Source organism: Drosophila novamexicana, unplaced genomic scaffold (genome assembly GCF_003285875.2).
Source record: "Drosophila novamexicana strain 15010-1031.04,08,12 unplaced genomic scaffold, DnovRS2.1 tig00000193-arrow-pilon, whole genome shotgun sequence".
NCBI classification, from domain to species: domain Eukaryota; kingdom Metazoa; phylum Arthropoda; class Insecta; order Diptera; family Drosophilidae; genus Drosophila; species Drosophila novamexicana.
The window spans coordinates 4,242,217-4,256,669 of record NW_020824787.1 but is presented as its reverse complement, the minus strand read 5'-3'; the positions used below and the strand labels follow the sequence as shown (position 1 = coordinate 4,256,669).

The following is a 14,453-nucleotide window of genomic DNA, read 5'->3' as shown; positions in this document are numbered from 1 at the left end:
GCGTGCTCAAAAAGTTAATTGAAACAATGGAATTTTAAATACTCTAACTGTGCGAAATTTTAATTGGAACGTAAAAGAAAGGCTATTTTCGGCAGGCCGAAGATCTAATACCCTTGCAGACCCAACCTTTTCATAATGCCTTGCCCGTATCTAAGAAGCATAGGGTAAATAGTAAATGCCGAGTTTGGGCAAGATATTTTGACAAACAAAAAAGGTTTTTGATCAAAAACCCTTTGCATATGAATATATACTTACTTAAACTAGCAACACTATGCAACAAAGTTGGGCTTTTCTCTGCGTTAAGGCTGGAACTTTAAAAATTTTAAATCAAATTTCTAATCAAAAAGCTTCACTAGAAAAGAAATTATATGCTTATCTTGCGCCCTTAATCTACTTAAACAAAATTAAGGTTGCAGCCTTACCTGATTTTTGCTTTGACAAAAATGTATAATAAAAATTGTATTTTAATTAACTGCATTTCATTTTTTTGTCTAATCAATTAGGAAAAACCTGCATCCCAACGTGAATCGCTGTGCTTGTTGGCTCCATTCGAATTTGGGGAACATAACGATGGTATTGGTAAGTTTGCTGAAAATTTAATAAAAATTATAAATTTAAACTTTCTCTTTTGTTATCAGGACCGCTCTCAGAAGATCATGGACGCCTTTATTCTTTTTGACATGGGAGAATAAGATATGCGGGGCTTTTTGTCTTGCTAAATAAACGATTTTCAAGGCAGGACCTGTTTGACTGGGATGATGAATCAAATATTTCCGGAATTTCGCCTGAATTGAAATCTTCCTCGAATGCTTCAAATTTAAGACATACGAATTAATCGAACAATGATTCTTTAAATGAAAAACTAAACCTAAGTATCCGAGCTGTAAATAAGAAGTCGAAAAATGTAACACCAATACTAGGTTATGGCAAGCAGCTTATAAAAAAAGGATTAAATAAAATTGAATAAAAAATAATTTTGAAATGTCTTTGTTTTTACTCTGGTTAAATTAAACGGTTGCATCAGAATTAAGAACAAGCGATAACGCTGAAGTTGAGAGGGCTCAACTACGCGATTTGGAATCACCAGATTTATCAGTTTAAAATGAAAACAAAACTGCGAACGTAGGACTAATGCGCACATGCATATGCGGAAGTATGTCGTTTTAGTAACGGCGAAGTTATATCGTTTTAAAGCGACATTATTGCGAGGTGTGGACATCGGCGGAATTATATCGTATCTCCGCGGGGAGATATGTCGCTCCAAAACGACATAACGCCATGATCAACGGCGGAGTTATGTCGTTTTCAAACATCATAGCTCCACCGCTCTAAAAAGGAAAATCTCCGCTTGGAGATATGTCGCTCCAAAACGACATAACGCCATGATCATCGCCATGATATAAAAACGAAAATCTCTGCTTGGAGATATGTCGCTCCAAAACGACATAACGCCATGATCAACGGCGGAGTTATGTCGTTTTCAAACGTCATAGCTCCGCCGCTCTAAAAAGGAAAATCTCCGCTTGGAGTTATGTCGCTCCAAAACGACATAATCTCGCTATAACGTTTGAAAACGACATAAATCCGCCGCTCTAAAAACGAAAATCTCCGCGCGGAGATATGTCGCTCCAAAATGACATAATTTCGCGCAGATCAACGGCGAAGCTTTGTCGACTCTTTCGAATTACTCACCTTAACTGCCCAAAAAACTCCTCACAATAAAAACATCAGAATTTATTTATTTTTCAATATTTATTTTGTTTCATAACATCGTATTTTCATTGCTTAGTTATTATTTATATAGTTATTTGAAAAAATAAATGTTTTACAGCTTTTGAATATTTAATTTTTATTTTATGTATCTATGCTTAGCAGGTATTATCCGGCGTTGCCCAAGTAAGCTTGGTCTGGTCTTTTCCAGCTTTATTCCTGCTGTGCTCCCTTTTGTCAAGTTGTGACTGTATTTACCTGAAATAAATAATGATTAAATTCATTAAAAAAGTCGTCGTTCAAAAAGTAGAAGTAGTTACAACTTAATTGATGTACAACTTAATTTTCGACCGTTCGTTCCTATGGCAGCTATATGATATAGTGTTCCAATTTTAATAGGATTTTGCATGTATATAAGGAGTAAGTAAAACTAATAATTGCAGAGTTTGGTCAAGATATCTTGAAAAACAAAATGTTTTTTCATATTGTGGTCCGATCAAGCTGGTTTTGACATATGTGCTGCGTGCAACAGAAAGAGATTCTTCTGCAAAGTTTCATAAAGATGCCTTTTAAACTGAGGAACAAGTTCGTATAAAAACAGACAGACGGACGGACGGACAGACAGACATGGCTATAAAGACTCGGCTGTTGATGCTGATCAAGAATATATATATTTTATTGGGTCGGAGATGTCTCCTTCTATGCGTTACACATTTCACGACAAAATTATAATACCCTCTGCTGTTGTTATTTTTGTGGCATGTGCCTCTTGTTGCATGTTTAATTAGTTGGTTGTTTATAGCTGCATACTGGCTTTTTTATAATCATTGTTGCGGCGCATATTTGGTTTATTTATTTACAATTTTTTTAATTGTGTTGTTTTTGCTTTCTTTTTTATTTGTTCTTAATTTATTAATGCTGCATGATAGGCTGCTTAAGCTGACGTTTAATTAATTCTATTAATTTTTTAATTATGCAAGAGAATACAAAAAAAAGGCAAACGCCATAAAAAAAGCTGCAAATAAATGCAAGTTTTTGTGTTCATAAAAAATACATTTAAATGAAAATGTCGAACAAAATTATGTGAAATGAAATATTTATAAATATTAAACAGAGCAGTGGATCTTTTATATTAATGTAAAGCTGTAAAAAGCTGCAAAAGCAAATAAGCTACAAAAAATAATAAATCAAAAAGTGAGCAAGTATATTGGGATAAATTTAAATATATATTTTATAGATAATATAGTTGGCTAAAGTTTCTCAGGTAACATGTTTTACAATTCTCGAATTTTATAATCTTTTCAAATTTTAATCAGTTCTGTTTCTTTTTCCAAACTAAGTTGAAATCAAGTCTGCAGCAGGAACTATCCCGCATATCTAATAACCAGTTGCAATCAGTTGTGCAATCACAACCGAACCGAAGCTCTACACCCTTGCCCATTCACGGCATTTGCGAGTGTCCACAAGTTTAGCTGGCAATTGCACTCAGAAGAATGAAATGCCAACAAAATGGCAAAGGTTAATGCACCATCGGACAGTTGTCGTCTATCCGTTATGTCTCATCCAATGCAACCAATGTCGACAAAATGATCATCAGCAAAGCGAACATCATCATCAGCATTGGCAGAGTGTGTTTGTGTGTGTGTGTGTGTGTGCGTGGCATATGACAAAGTTTAAGTGCTGGTAAATCCATAGATTTCATGCTGGCAGCCGGCAAACATGGCCACATATTGTGCGAGACACACAGCAACAACAGCAGCGACAACAACAACGACAACAGGAACAAACAACCAGAGGTGTTGGTAATGTGCTGCAAACGACAACGACAACAACAAGAACAACAATTGTTGCAACAATAGTATCGCATTTCAATGTTTTTAGTGCGGCATAAAAACAAAAGCAAAAGCCGCATTCAAACTGCGAACTAACAACAACAACTACAACAACAACGACAACAACAAACAAAGTTACTTTGGGGCACAGACTGCAAAAGTTTTTATGCTACAACTTGCAGATACTTACCAGCACCCAGCACCCGGCTCGGCCCCTTTGCTGCCGTCACCCCCGGCTGGCTGCACGTAATTTTGTTGTGTCGCGACGCAAATATGTTGCCCATGAAAGCCATCGAACCACCCTCGCTGCCAGCCCCACCCTGTCCACTCATCCTCTTGCCACGTCATATGCTAAGCTGCTACCTTGGCATTATGCAAGGCGCCATTGCCGTCGCACTTGTCACTTTAACCTTGCACGGCCTGTCAGCACACGCCCCACACTTGCGCCCAAAAAACGCCCAACACACCCGCCCCCGCGCCTAACAGACACCCAGCGCCCATCTGGCAAGCCACTGAAAATTTGCGCAAAGCGGCATGGAAAATGAAAAGAAAAGCCATAAAACCAAAGACGACGCGCAAAGCCAGAAAAAAAAATACAACATCAACATATAATGCAAGACACGACGCTGTTTAATTGACGCACCTTGAATACACTCACCTGGACGATTTTTTTTAGAGAGAGAAATTGAGTTTTATGCAACATTATTTTTAACAAAATATGTGTGGCTATATAGATCTATATAATCTGTGAAGAAGAGTTAATAAACTGACAACTATTTCCGAAGATCATTAAAGCAGACTATATTTCTTACCCAGCTTTAAATCGATATATAGATATATATATATATACATATAGATATAATCTAAGCTTTATACAAATAAATCAAAAAAATATTTTTAACAAATGTAAAAAAAGGACATGTCTTCGAAACTAGCATTATATAATAATAATAATAATAATAATAATAATAATCTTACTTCTTACTTCGTAAATCAAACTTTTATAAACTTTTCATTAACTTCAGTTCTAGAATTTACCTCAAATTACTTCTTTAATTTTATAAATATTTTAATATATATTAAACAACCATTTGTGCTTCTTTAGTTAGATATAAGCGCCTAAAATTATTTTGCATTCAAAATGTTTTAAATATTTTCACTTAAGGTTGCTATTTTTTGCAGCTCGTTACCAATCACATCGCATAGCTAATATAATCCAAGATATAGAGCATTGAAACCGAAACGAGCGTAAATATGCCTGTCATCATTTTGACATCAGCATTGCTGTCGGCATCGCCGTCGTCGCCTGGACTGGCATCGGCTGTGGCTGGAGCTGTAGCTGGAGCTGATGCCATGGCTGGATCTGTGCGGCTTGGGTAGTTGAGCGGGCCATTACCATAACTATAATGCATATTTCAGCATCGGCATCGGCCCGTCTAAGGCCCCTTCCTCATCATCATCATCATCATCAGCGACGGCGATGATGATGCGGTCGTAGCCGTCGTCATGTGGAAAATCCCGGTATCACTTTCGCTTCTGCCTTTGTTGACAATCTCGGTTTCAATGTGTGCCCAGTAGTACCCCACAACTTTCCCCTCCGCCCATCGCATGCCACCCCCCAACTGCTGTACTTAGTTATCTGGGAAGCATGCCTCGGCATATTTATGCCTTGTTTGTAGCCGCATTTGCTGTTCCTCTCGCCTTGGCCCGGGCCCCGGCCCGGGTCCATAATGAATGGCAAGGTTTTAGCATAAAAGTTTATTGAACTAGAACTACGAGGTAAATACACATAGATTGAACCGCAGGAGACGCCCACCCATTGGCCATGCAGACACAGTAACGACAGTGGTTATGGCCTTTTTATAAATAAATCGATGCAATTTACGCGAAAATTTGGCAAAAATGGACAGCGAAAAGTACTTTGCTGGGTATTTATACTGGTATTCCCAGTGGTCTGATTCTGCGAAGGTTACAGAAAATATTTTAAAAATCCCCTTTATATTTTTAGATTTTGGCACACTGTTGTAAATGCGAGTGTTGAGTTAGCTACAATTGAGAATGAATTATCAAAAACCCGTCTGGAAAATTGTGGTAGCTTTCCGCTTTTACTGATCCGCTGAAGGGAAAGTATTTCGAAATGACAATTCTAATAGATTACTTATATGAATGTTGACATATTATTCAAATCAAACCAAATAGATTCAACTTGTTCATTTTTTGTGCATTATAATAAGAAAGAGGTATAAAATATGGATATAACTTTTTCAATATACTTAATGTGAGTAAAATGTAAAAAATGCCTAAATTGTTATTTATATTTGTATGATAAAAGTTTTTGAGTTTTGAGCTTTCAATATTGTTTATGATAAAGTTTAATGGCAATAAAAGAGGAGTACATGAATTACTTATTTCATCAATTGGTTCAGTTTAATGCATAAAACTAGATTTATTCCAACGTATATCACGAATATAATATAACAGTTAATAATGTTTATACATAACTCAAAATAATCTGAACTATATTACATATAATATATTATATATCTTATATTATAATTTATTAATTTTAAATTGATGCAAATTTCTGTTAGCAATTCTTTTTCGGCTAATAAATAAATTTTTTAACTAATATAAACTATCAAAAATTGAGTTCTTATTGTAGACAATGGAAACAAATCACTTGGGATAGTGTTATCAAAGTGAACCCCCCACAAACAGTTTGTATATCATATTAAGACTTCCTAATCAAACATGTTTGAGCCTCAACTCGACGCATCTGTCTGGCCCCGCCAACGCCCAACCCTCCTCTTCCTCTCTCTCTCTATTCCGTTTGCCGTGAAGCATTTCCCTATTTTGGCCAATTTGAACAACTGCGAGTGTGTGACTCCAGTTGCTCGTGTTCGTAATCCACGTGGATTATGTCAAAATTGGTATATCATAAAAACGTCGCGTACGTGAGCGGCATGGACAAAATATGATAAAGCTGCGAGACGAAGAGAGAAAGAGATGAGACAGAGAGAGAGATAGGTAGAGAGATTGAGAGAGTGGGAGAGAGAGAAAGGTAAGCGCTGCGATTCGAACCCGAAACCGAAGCCATTAACTTTGCCTTTTGGCGCCGCTGACACTCCAACCTTTTGACCAAGTGATTAATTTGTATGCGCCAGGCGCTGACTTTTGCGGTCTCGGGACAAAGGCCAAAAGTGTTTGGCATGTAACGGAAATGCGCGCCCGGGGACAGTCCGTCCAGACAGCCCGGAGCAGTCCATCGGAGCTGGAGTTAGAGTTAGCAGATGGGCAACGGCACATTCTGCGGCGCCAGTGTTGGTAAGTGCTTTGAATATGCAGTTGTTTTGGGGCGGACAACATAAAGTTTTGCCTGCTGGCTTACGGATTTCGCCCGGAAAGTTTTCCACACAGACCTTATAAGGCGACTTGGCTGGCTTATGGCCAACAACTTGTAAAGCGGCACAAAAACTTGAAATACGTTTACTTAGTTTTTTTTTCCATTGTTTTTTTTTTTGTACAACTTGTAAAGAGCGAAATAAAATTCATGACGCGACAATTGGTAAGAAAAACTCACATTCCGCTCGCGCGTTCCGTGTCAAGATTTCATTAAACTTTCTGTAAGACAGCAAAGCTTGACCAATCTATAAAGCAAGACTGGTAAAAAAAGAATGTAAAGAAGCCGGAAAAAAACTTGGCTCATTAATTGAGTTGCTCGCGCTATTAGGCAAAAGAACAAGGGCTGAAGTGCGAGGAATATTAAAACGGGTTTTAGATAGAAAAAAATTTGCATACACTCATGAAATTCTGCAGTAAAAAAGGTGCCAAAGATAAAGATTTTACTATTATGATTATTTTTTATATGCTAAAAACAATATAAATAAATAATAAATGTAAAATGTATCAAGCATATATAAATATTAACAAATTACAAGATACGAGCTTTGTAAATATTTTGAAAATTTAGTTTTTCTCGTTTTAAAAACCTTAAACATTGCCCCAACCCAAATATTCGGAAAACTTCTTAAAATGAGCCTCAAATACTTTTACAAATTCTAAAAATATGTATTAAACTATAACATAAATAAATCTTTTTCAGCTCAAGGCCACAATTTCAACCTCAACTCTTGTTGTTAAAAAACAGCAATATATGGCTCATGGCAGTAAAATATGTCAGCCTCATCCACACCCCTTTTGTGTAATATATATCCTGTTCAAATTATATTATATACACAGCGAGGGTAAACAAAAAATAGAATACATGCCTTAAGTCAGCTGCTGTGAGTTTCCTTGAAGGAAAAAAGTGTTTCCTATTTCAATTTCGTATATCAGCCATTTGGAAATGAACTTTACACTCGCCTGCCTCTGGCGCCCTAGCAAAAGTATCTGTATCTGTATCTTTAGCTGTGGCTAAAGCTATTCCTGTAACTGTAGCACTGTAGATGTATCCTTTTCTTTTTATTGTATTACCGCGAGTGTTATGCTAATTTCCGTTGCCGGGAAGCAATGGGGCCTGCCGCCATGAGTCTGTGGTTCAGCCTCGGCCTCTGTCTCAGACTCATTCTCATCGTTCTCGCCGGCGTCGTCGTCGTCGTCGTCGCATCTTCTGCAAAGTCCTGGGCCGGAAATGAAATTTAACTGAATTTGCATTGGAATTCGATTAAATCGTTTATGCAAACATTTCGTTTCATTTCATTTGCGGGTTTTTCGCTTTCCCAACGCTCGTCTGCGACTGTAACCGTAAACAGGGCCATGTGAATGTGCGAATCCTTTTTGCCTGCCTCCACGCTTAAGCCAAATTGCGGCCATGTCTCGAGCTCCCACACCACTTCCACTTCCAGCTCCAGCCCCAGCTCCCCACTCATTTTGCGCCATTTGATTCTCTTCTTTTTGCTCAGCTCTTGTGGCATGGCAAAATTACATTGAAAAGCCTCGAGAGTTGATTTTGGCGTTCATCTAATTTACATAATGCTCATATGTTTTGCCTGTTTTCGAGTTCTGCACGGCTCAGCACATTAAATGCTGTGGAAATGTATCTTGGCGCTTGTTATTTATGAATTAATTTCATTTCCCATGTAAATGCATAAAGGTAATCGAGTATGCGACGGCCTAGCCCAATCATTTGCATAAAAATATGAAATGTTATTCAAAAATAAATAAGTAAAATATGCAAAAAAGTGAAGATTGATCGAAGAACATAAATTGGAAGTTGTACAGTTGAATACACTTTAGATGACAGTTTAAACAAGAAAATAAACCGATTACATAGTCCAAGAAAAGTGAAAGAAATTTTCTACTGGTTTAGCATTTTCACAACATTGATGAATGTTAAAAAAAAATCAACATCAAAATGTTATATCCTAAGCAAAATGGTGCCAATTTTGAATTTTAAGTACACAGCAAATATAAAATACTTAAAGTGAACTCTAATATAATTCCTTATGGTGTGCCACATGAGCTGCATTTTATTTTGCCGATCATTACCAAATGACCAAGCTCTTTCCACATTGCATTCGCTTTTGTGGCTTCCTTAAGCTCGTTGGCATTGCCGGAGTTTTATCTGAGTCCCCCAAATGGCATTCAAATGCAAACCGCATGAGTCGCATAAGGATGCGCTGAAGGCTGCAGCAATAAGCTGCAGTGTGGCACTGTGGCAATGTGGCAGTAACCTACTGCGGTCATACATTGTCTCTCGCTCTCCCTCCTCATCTCTCTCTCTCTCTCAGTCTCTCACTCTCTCTCTCGCTGTTTCTCTGGAACCCATTTGCCACAATGAGCTACCAAAAGTGGAGTTGAGCGTCAAGGGAAATATATGTTTTATTGCAGTCCATGAAACAGTTCATAAATAAGCATATGCACGAGACTCTATGAGTCTGTGTGTGTTTGTGTGTGTGTGAGTGCACTCATACAATCATCTAGCGTAGGTATGCAAAAACCTATTTATATCAACATAACTCTGTTTGTGGCTTTTTCCATATAAAAAGCATTCGAAATTATATTACAATTGCATTCGGTCTATTTGTTTGCGCTTCGAGTTCGGCTCTTGCATTTACATGCCACAAAATATGTTTGGCCTGTGTCTCGTAATATCTCATAAAAGCGCTGCAAATTGAATATGAAAAAAAACCTTGTTGCAAGCGCCAGCAAAATGGTGAAAATTGAAGCGCATTAAATATTTAAGCACAATTTGAAAACTCTATTAACACCCTGCGAAGAGCGTACAATGGGAACAACAGTGTCTGCGAAAAGTTTGCGCTCACTTATAAATCATAAAAATTGAAATCACAAGACAAAACTTGTCCATTATCAACATTAGCAAACGAAATTTTCGCCCTTATTCCACGCCGCGCCGCAACCAACTTTTGCACATTTTACAACAAATTTAACTTTAATTTGGTAATTTAGCAACGCCCGCGGCTGGGCAACTGAATGCGAATGAAAATGTATGAAAATGAATGACTGAATGAATATTCAATTTGTATTCGTTGAATTTCCCGCTGAGCACTTGGCCAGCGGCAGCTGTGAAAAGTTGAAAATTCAATAATGGATAACCTTCAATTTACGTGAACAACTTTTCATTTCAGTTGAATATTGTGGAATCGGTTCAAGTTTTAAAGTGACTTTCTTAAATGTACGTTGTAAAATATATTGGCTTTTCCTTATATTTATTTAAATAAACTACTTTAAACAAGCTTTTCTTGTTTTTTTGAACCGCTTGGAAAATTTCACATAATATTCCCAAAGTATCCAATGCAAAAACATTTAATACGTCTAATAAGGAGAGGTCTGCTGCTCAATATAAAACAAAAACGAGGTGCAAAGATATCTTCGATACGCCGAAGATTTAATACCCTTGTAAATATGTGGCAATATCTTTGAAAACAGAATAGTTTGCTCTGGCAATAAAATAACTATTCGATCGATTGATGCTACTGCAGCTATACTATATGACTTAGACAGTTGTTGATAAGATTTGGCAAATATGTAGGGAGAATAGTGAATACCTATATCTTGATAAATAAACAAGTTTTCCCCATAAGAAACAGATATGACATTGTGGTCGAAGATGTCTCCTTTTATGCGTATAAAACGAACTTTAAAGGCCAGTCAAAACTATATATATATATGATAGGTAGATAGATATGATGGATAGATAGATAAATATATAGTTTTCAGACATTTGTCACTTTCATAGACCAACTCATGCATTTCAAATATAATTGAATATATTTTTTTAAATATTTCTTCTCATTTGCATCAGCTTGTCTGGTTCCCAAGGAATTCGGCAATATGCTACCTAAAATCTGGTCCCTTTCATTGACTGACCCATGCGCGCTTTATCTATGCAATCTTTGACATTTGCCATGCTGAATTTCGCATCCATATTTTACATAGCCGCACCAATTTTCGAAAATCAACAAATTCCCTGAATGAAAAAATATAAAAAAGAAGTAGGGCCTGGCTGTAGAGCCCAATTCAAAAGCGAAACGTGTAGCCCATAAATTTGGAACTCAGCCCCCGCTCATTTGCACAGAGGATTAAAGGGTCTCGTCGGGGTTTTGCACTCTCACCATTTGTTATGCCTTTGCGCTGGGTTTTGCTTTTCCAATTTTTCTCGTTTTCCATTTCCCTAACATTTTTCTGGCACTGCTGTTCTTGTTGTTGTTGTTGTTTGTCCTAGCGGAAAGCTTGCAAAAGTGATTAATGCAAAAGTCGGCGGCCGCGTCGATGGCGACCAACAACAAATTTGCCAACGCGCATAGAAAACACAACGCAACGCCGGCATTTTTATTGAATTGCCAGCCTCGGAATGCGCTAGCCACTCCATTTACCTGCGCTGCCTGAATAAAACTAGACACTCAGAGTGAATTTCCTAGTGCGCACGGGGGCTCGACTGGGGCCCGGTCTGGAAGTATGCTTTGACTACAGTTGCACGGATTAAAGCGCAAAATGCCCCGAAATCCGCTTTGGGCAGCAAAGAGTATGTGGCAGGTGTGGCAGCAGTCGTGTTAAAGCCGCACTGAGGCTTGCATGCAACCGCAGCAGCAGCGAATACCAAATATTCTTGCAAATCAATTACTTAAGATTTTTAATGAAGTAAACCTATATATATTCTATATACATATATATTCTGTATATATGTGTAACGATCGCTACTCTATAATATTGCATAAAAAGTCTAAGTTTAATATTTAGAGATCATCTTTTCCTTTTTTGCATATCACTTTTGCGGTCAATCAATTCTTATTGATTCTTAAAACTGTTTTTATTTATTATATAAAATGTAACATTATATAAAATGTAACATAAAATGTAACAGTACAACTAATAAATCTGAATATTTTCTATGACGCTTTCGATTATCAATACTATAAATTCTTAATCAATTGTTGTTTAAGCCTGGATTTAAGACTTTGGGCTTAATAACAAGTTGTCGGATATAGTTAAAATGCCATTTAAAATGCACTAAAACGATTTTCAATAAATACGAAACGAGCCCGACACAATAAAATGTCAAGAAACTCAGACAGTCAGCCACCCCCATTGTAGACCAGGCACGCTCCAGGCCCAGTTGATGTTTACCAGAGTTGGGGGGGAGGAATATTGGAGACTGGATAGCTGCGCGCCAGATTTCTATCAAGCCATCAAACTGGCAATGAGAACTGAGTCCTGCTGCTGCTGCTGTTGCTGCCGGATTAGTCGAAAGTCAAAGGAACGCCCGAGTGTCACTGACACCGAACCACCCCCGCTGGGTGGGGCGAACTGTTGTGCTCGGCTTTCTACATTATTGATGGTAATTTTAAAACGTGCCTACAACAAAAATTTCACACATTTGCCGGATTTACAATTTGTGTGTGGCTTTGTTTTGCTTGCGTTCGATTGACGCTTATCTTAATGGACCAAACATATGGACCAGGGCAGGCTGCCTCCATTCCCGTGCTGTCGCCTTGTGGCACGTCAGGAGCAAACGTGTTGATAATTTAAATAAGCTACTTTGAGCGCTGCCGTTTGACATTGCGCATACGCAGCGTTCGCCTGTCGTCGCTGCGATAAGCCTTGGTAAATGTTTTTCGATTTTGTATTCATTTTGTGCTCAAATCCCAGCGAGATTTGTGATGCACACAGACAGGCGAGTGTGCATGAGGGTTAGCTTCATTAAAAAAATATTTGAAATTTCTCTTGGCTGGGGAATTCGCAATAAACGCGATGTGGGCATAAATTGAAACAAGCTGCGCTCGGATATTGGTTGGCTAAATGCTTTTGCTCGAACCAGATTTTACATAAATGCCTCACATATTTTGAGTCATGAATAAAGTTTTTATTATTTTTTTTGAATACCCAGCATATCTCCGAAATGTGTACATTTTGTTTGGCAAAAGTGAACACTTTATTCCGGACTAATTACGCGGCCTGCGAGATAAACTTTTTGTTTGTCCCTGATCACAAATAGAAATGGATGATCCGCTTTAATCTGAGGGCAACTGTCGGATTTTTCTGAAATATTTGGAAATGTATTATAAACTAAATACTTAATAATATATTCCAGATACTCACCACGGTAATCTGAGGGCGATGCACCCTTTTCATTAACCTCAACGACTGCTTTTTGAAGGAACTCAGTGATTTCCAAGGGTTTGTTTAAATCACCCGTATCCTTTAAATTTGCGTTTAGCGAATAATTTATGCCTAGAGCGCGTAAGACTTCTTTTAGCTTTATATTAGATTCTAATCTAAATTTTGGTAAGGTGAGCCTAAGACGTTTGATATATGCATCCGGCTCAAATTGCGTTGTCTCCAGTGTGTCAAACATATCGACGACCTTATGAATGCCATTAGTCGTTCTTGGCACAATAATAATCATATTCATTGTACTTGGTAACGAATATTTTATTTTGATAGCGTCAGCATCCAGTTGCTCCACATATTTATATGGAAAATAGCCCTCCCGACTCATCATATCCACGTCAACAGTTCGCTCACCTCCATCTGCCAGAGGTACATAGAAGGGTGAACGCTTAGTGTGTGCGCTATCAAAATCGAGTCTCCACAATCCGGTAAAGTAAATTGCGCTCATAAACAATATCTTTGAGTTGGGTTCGGTTTTCTCAACCAATTTAGTTATTTTGCTTTTAGTTGTTGCGGCAGCCCAATCATTGATTTTGGAAACAGTCGCCGCGGAGTCTGCAAAGTTCACACTTTCAACTGGCGACTTGTGAATTCTACCCAGTTTTTCCTGATACTCTGGCATAATGCTAACATCCTCTGATACAAAGAGCCGATTTCCCACATAGAGCTTAACGCCGTCAAGCGAAGTTTGAATCGAATATGAGTTATTCATGATTAGCTCAAAAGCTACCGCATCCGTGACCTCAAACAGTTCCAGCAGCTTGTCCTTTGTATTACCTTGTGCACCATAATACAACTGAATCAGACCGTCTAGCACCAGGTAGGGCGACACGAGCACATTGTCATCTTTGCTCTGACGCAGTACCTTCGCAATGATCGATGGTATTATCTGCTTCGCATAGACCGATCCGATGGCAACAAGGGCGGGGAGCACAACAATTGATAGAGTATAATATAACTTGACCATGTTGTATAAACTGTTATGACAGCATCTGGTTTGGTTCTTTTAAAGTTTAAGTTAGAGATTCATTTGATTTGTGAAAAAACTGAAACGAATCAAATTTGAATTGCCGTTTAACTGTAGCAAATAAACATGACGAGCAATAGAACTATATACCCTATAATCGTGCTATAATTACTGAAGGGTAATTACCTTTTGTATGCAACAGTTCTTATTCTAAATGATGATATCTTTCAGTGATATCTGTCACTATTAGTTCAAAGAATATTAAAAGTTGAAAGAATTAAGCTTGTCAACTTACATATTTTTTTATAACTCTT

General features: G+C 37.7%; 1 protein-coding gene across 1 annotated transcript; it reads right to left on the bottom strand.

Moving 5' to 3' along the window:
* Window positions 1-12,842: 12,842 nt before the first annotated feature.
* Window positions 12,843-14,154, bottom strand: LOC115758955 (serine protease inhibitor 42Dd-like). The gene is made up of 2 exons (XM_030699756.1): window positions 13,101-14,154; window positions 12,843-13,040 (listed from the first exon to the last, which is right to left on the bottom strand). The coding sequence occupies exons 1-2, from the start codon at window positions 14,137-14,139 to the stop codon at window positions 12,934-12,936; spliced, it is 1,146 nt and encodes a 381-aa protein (XP_030555616.1). The 5' UTR covers window positions 14,140-14,154; the 3' UTR covers window positions 12,843-12,933.
* Between the last annotated feature and the right edge of the window lie 299 nt (window positions 14,155-14,453).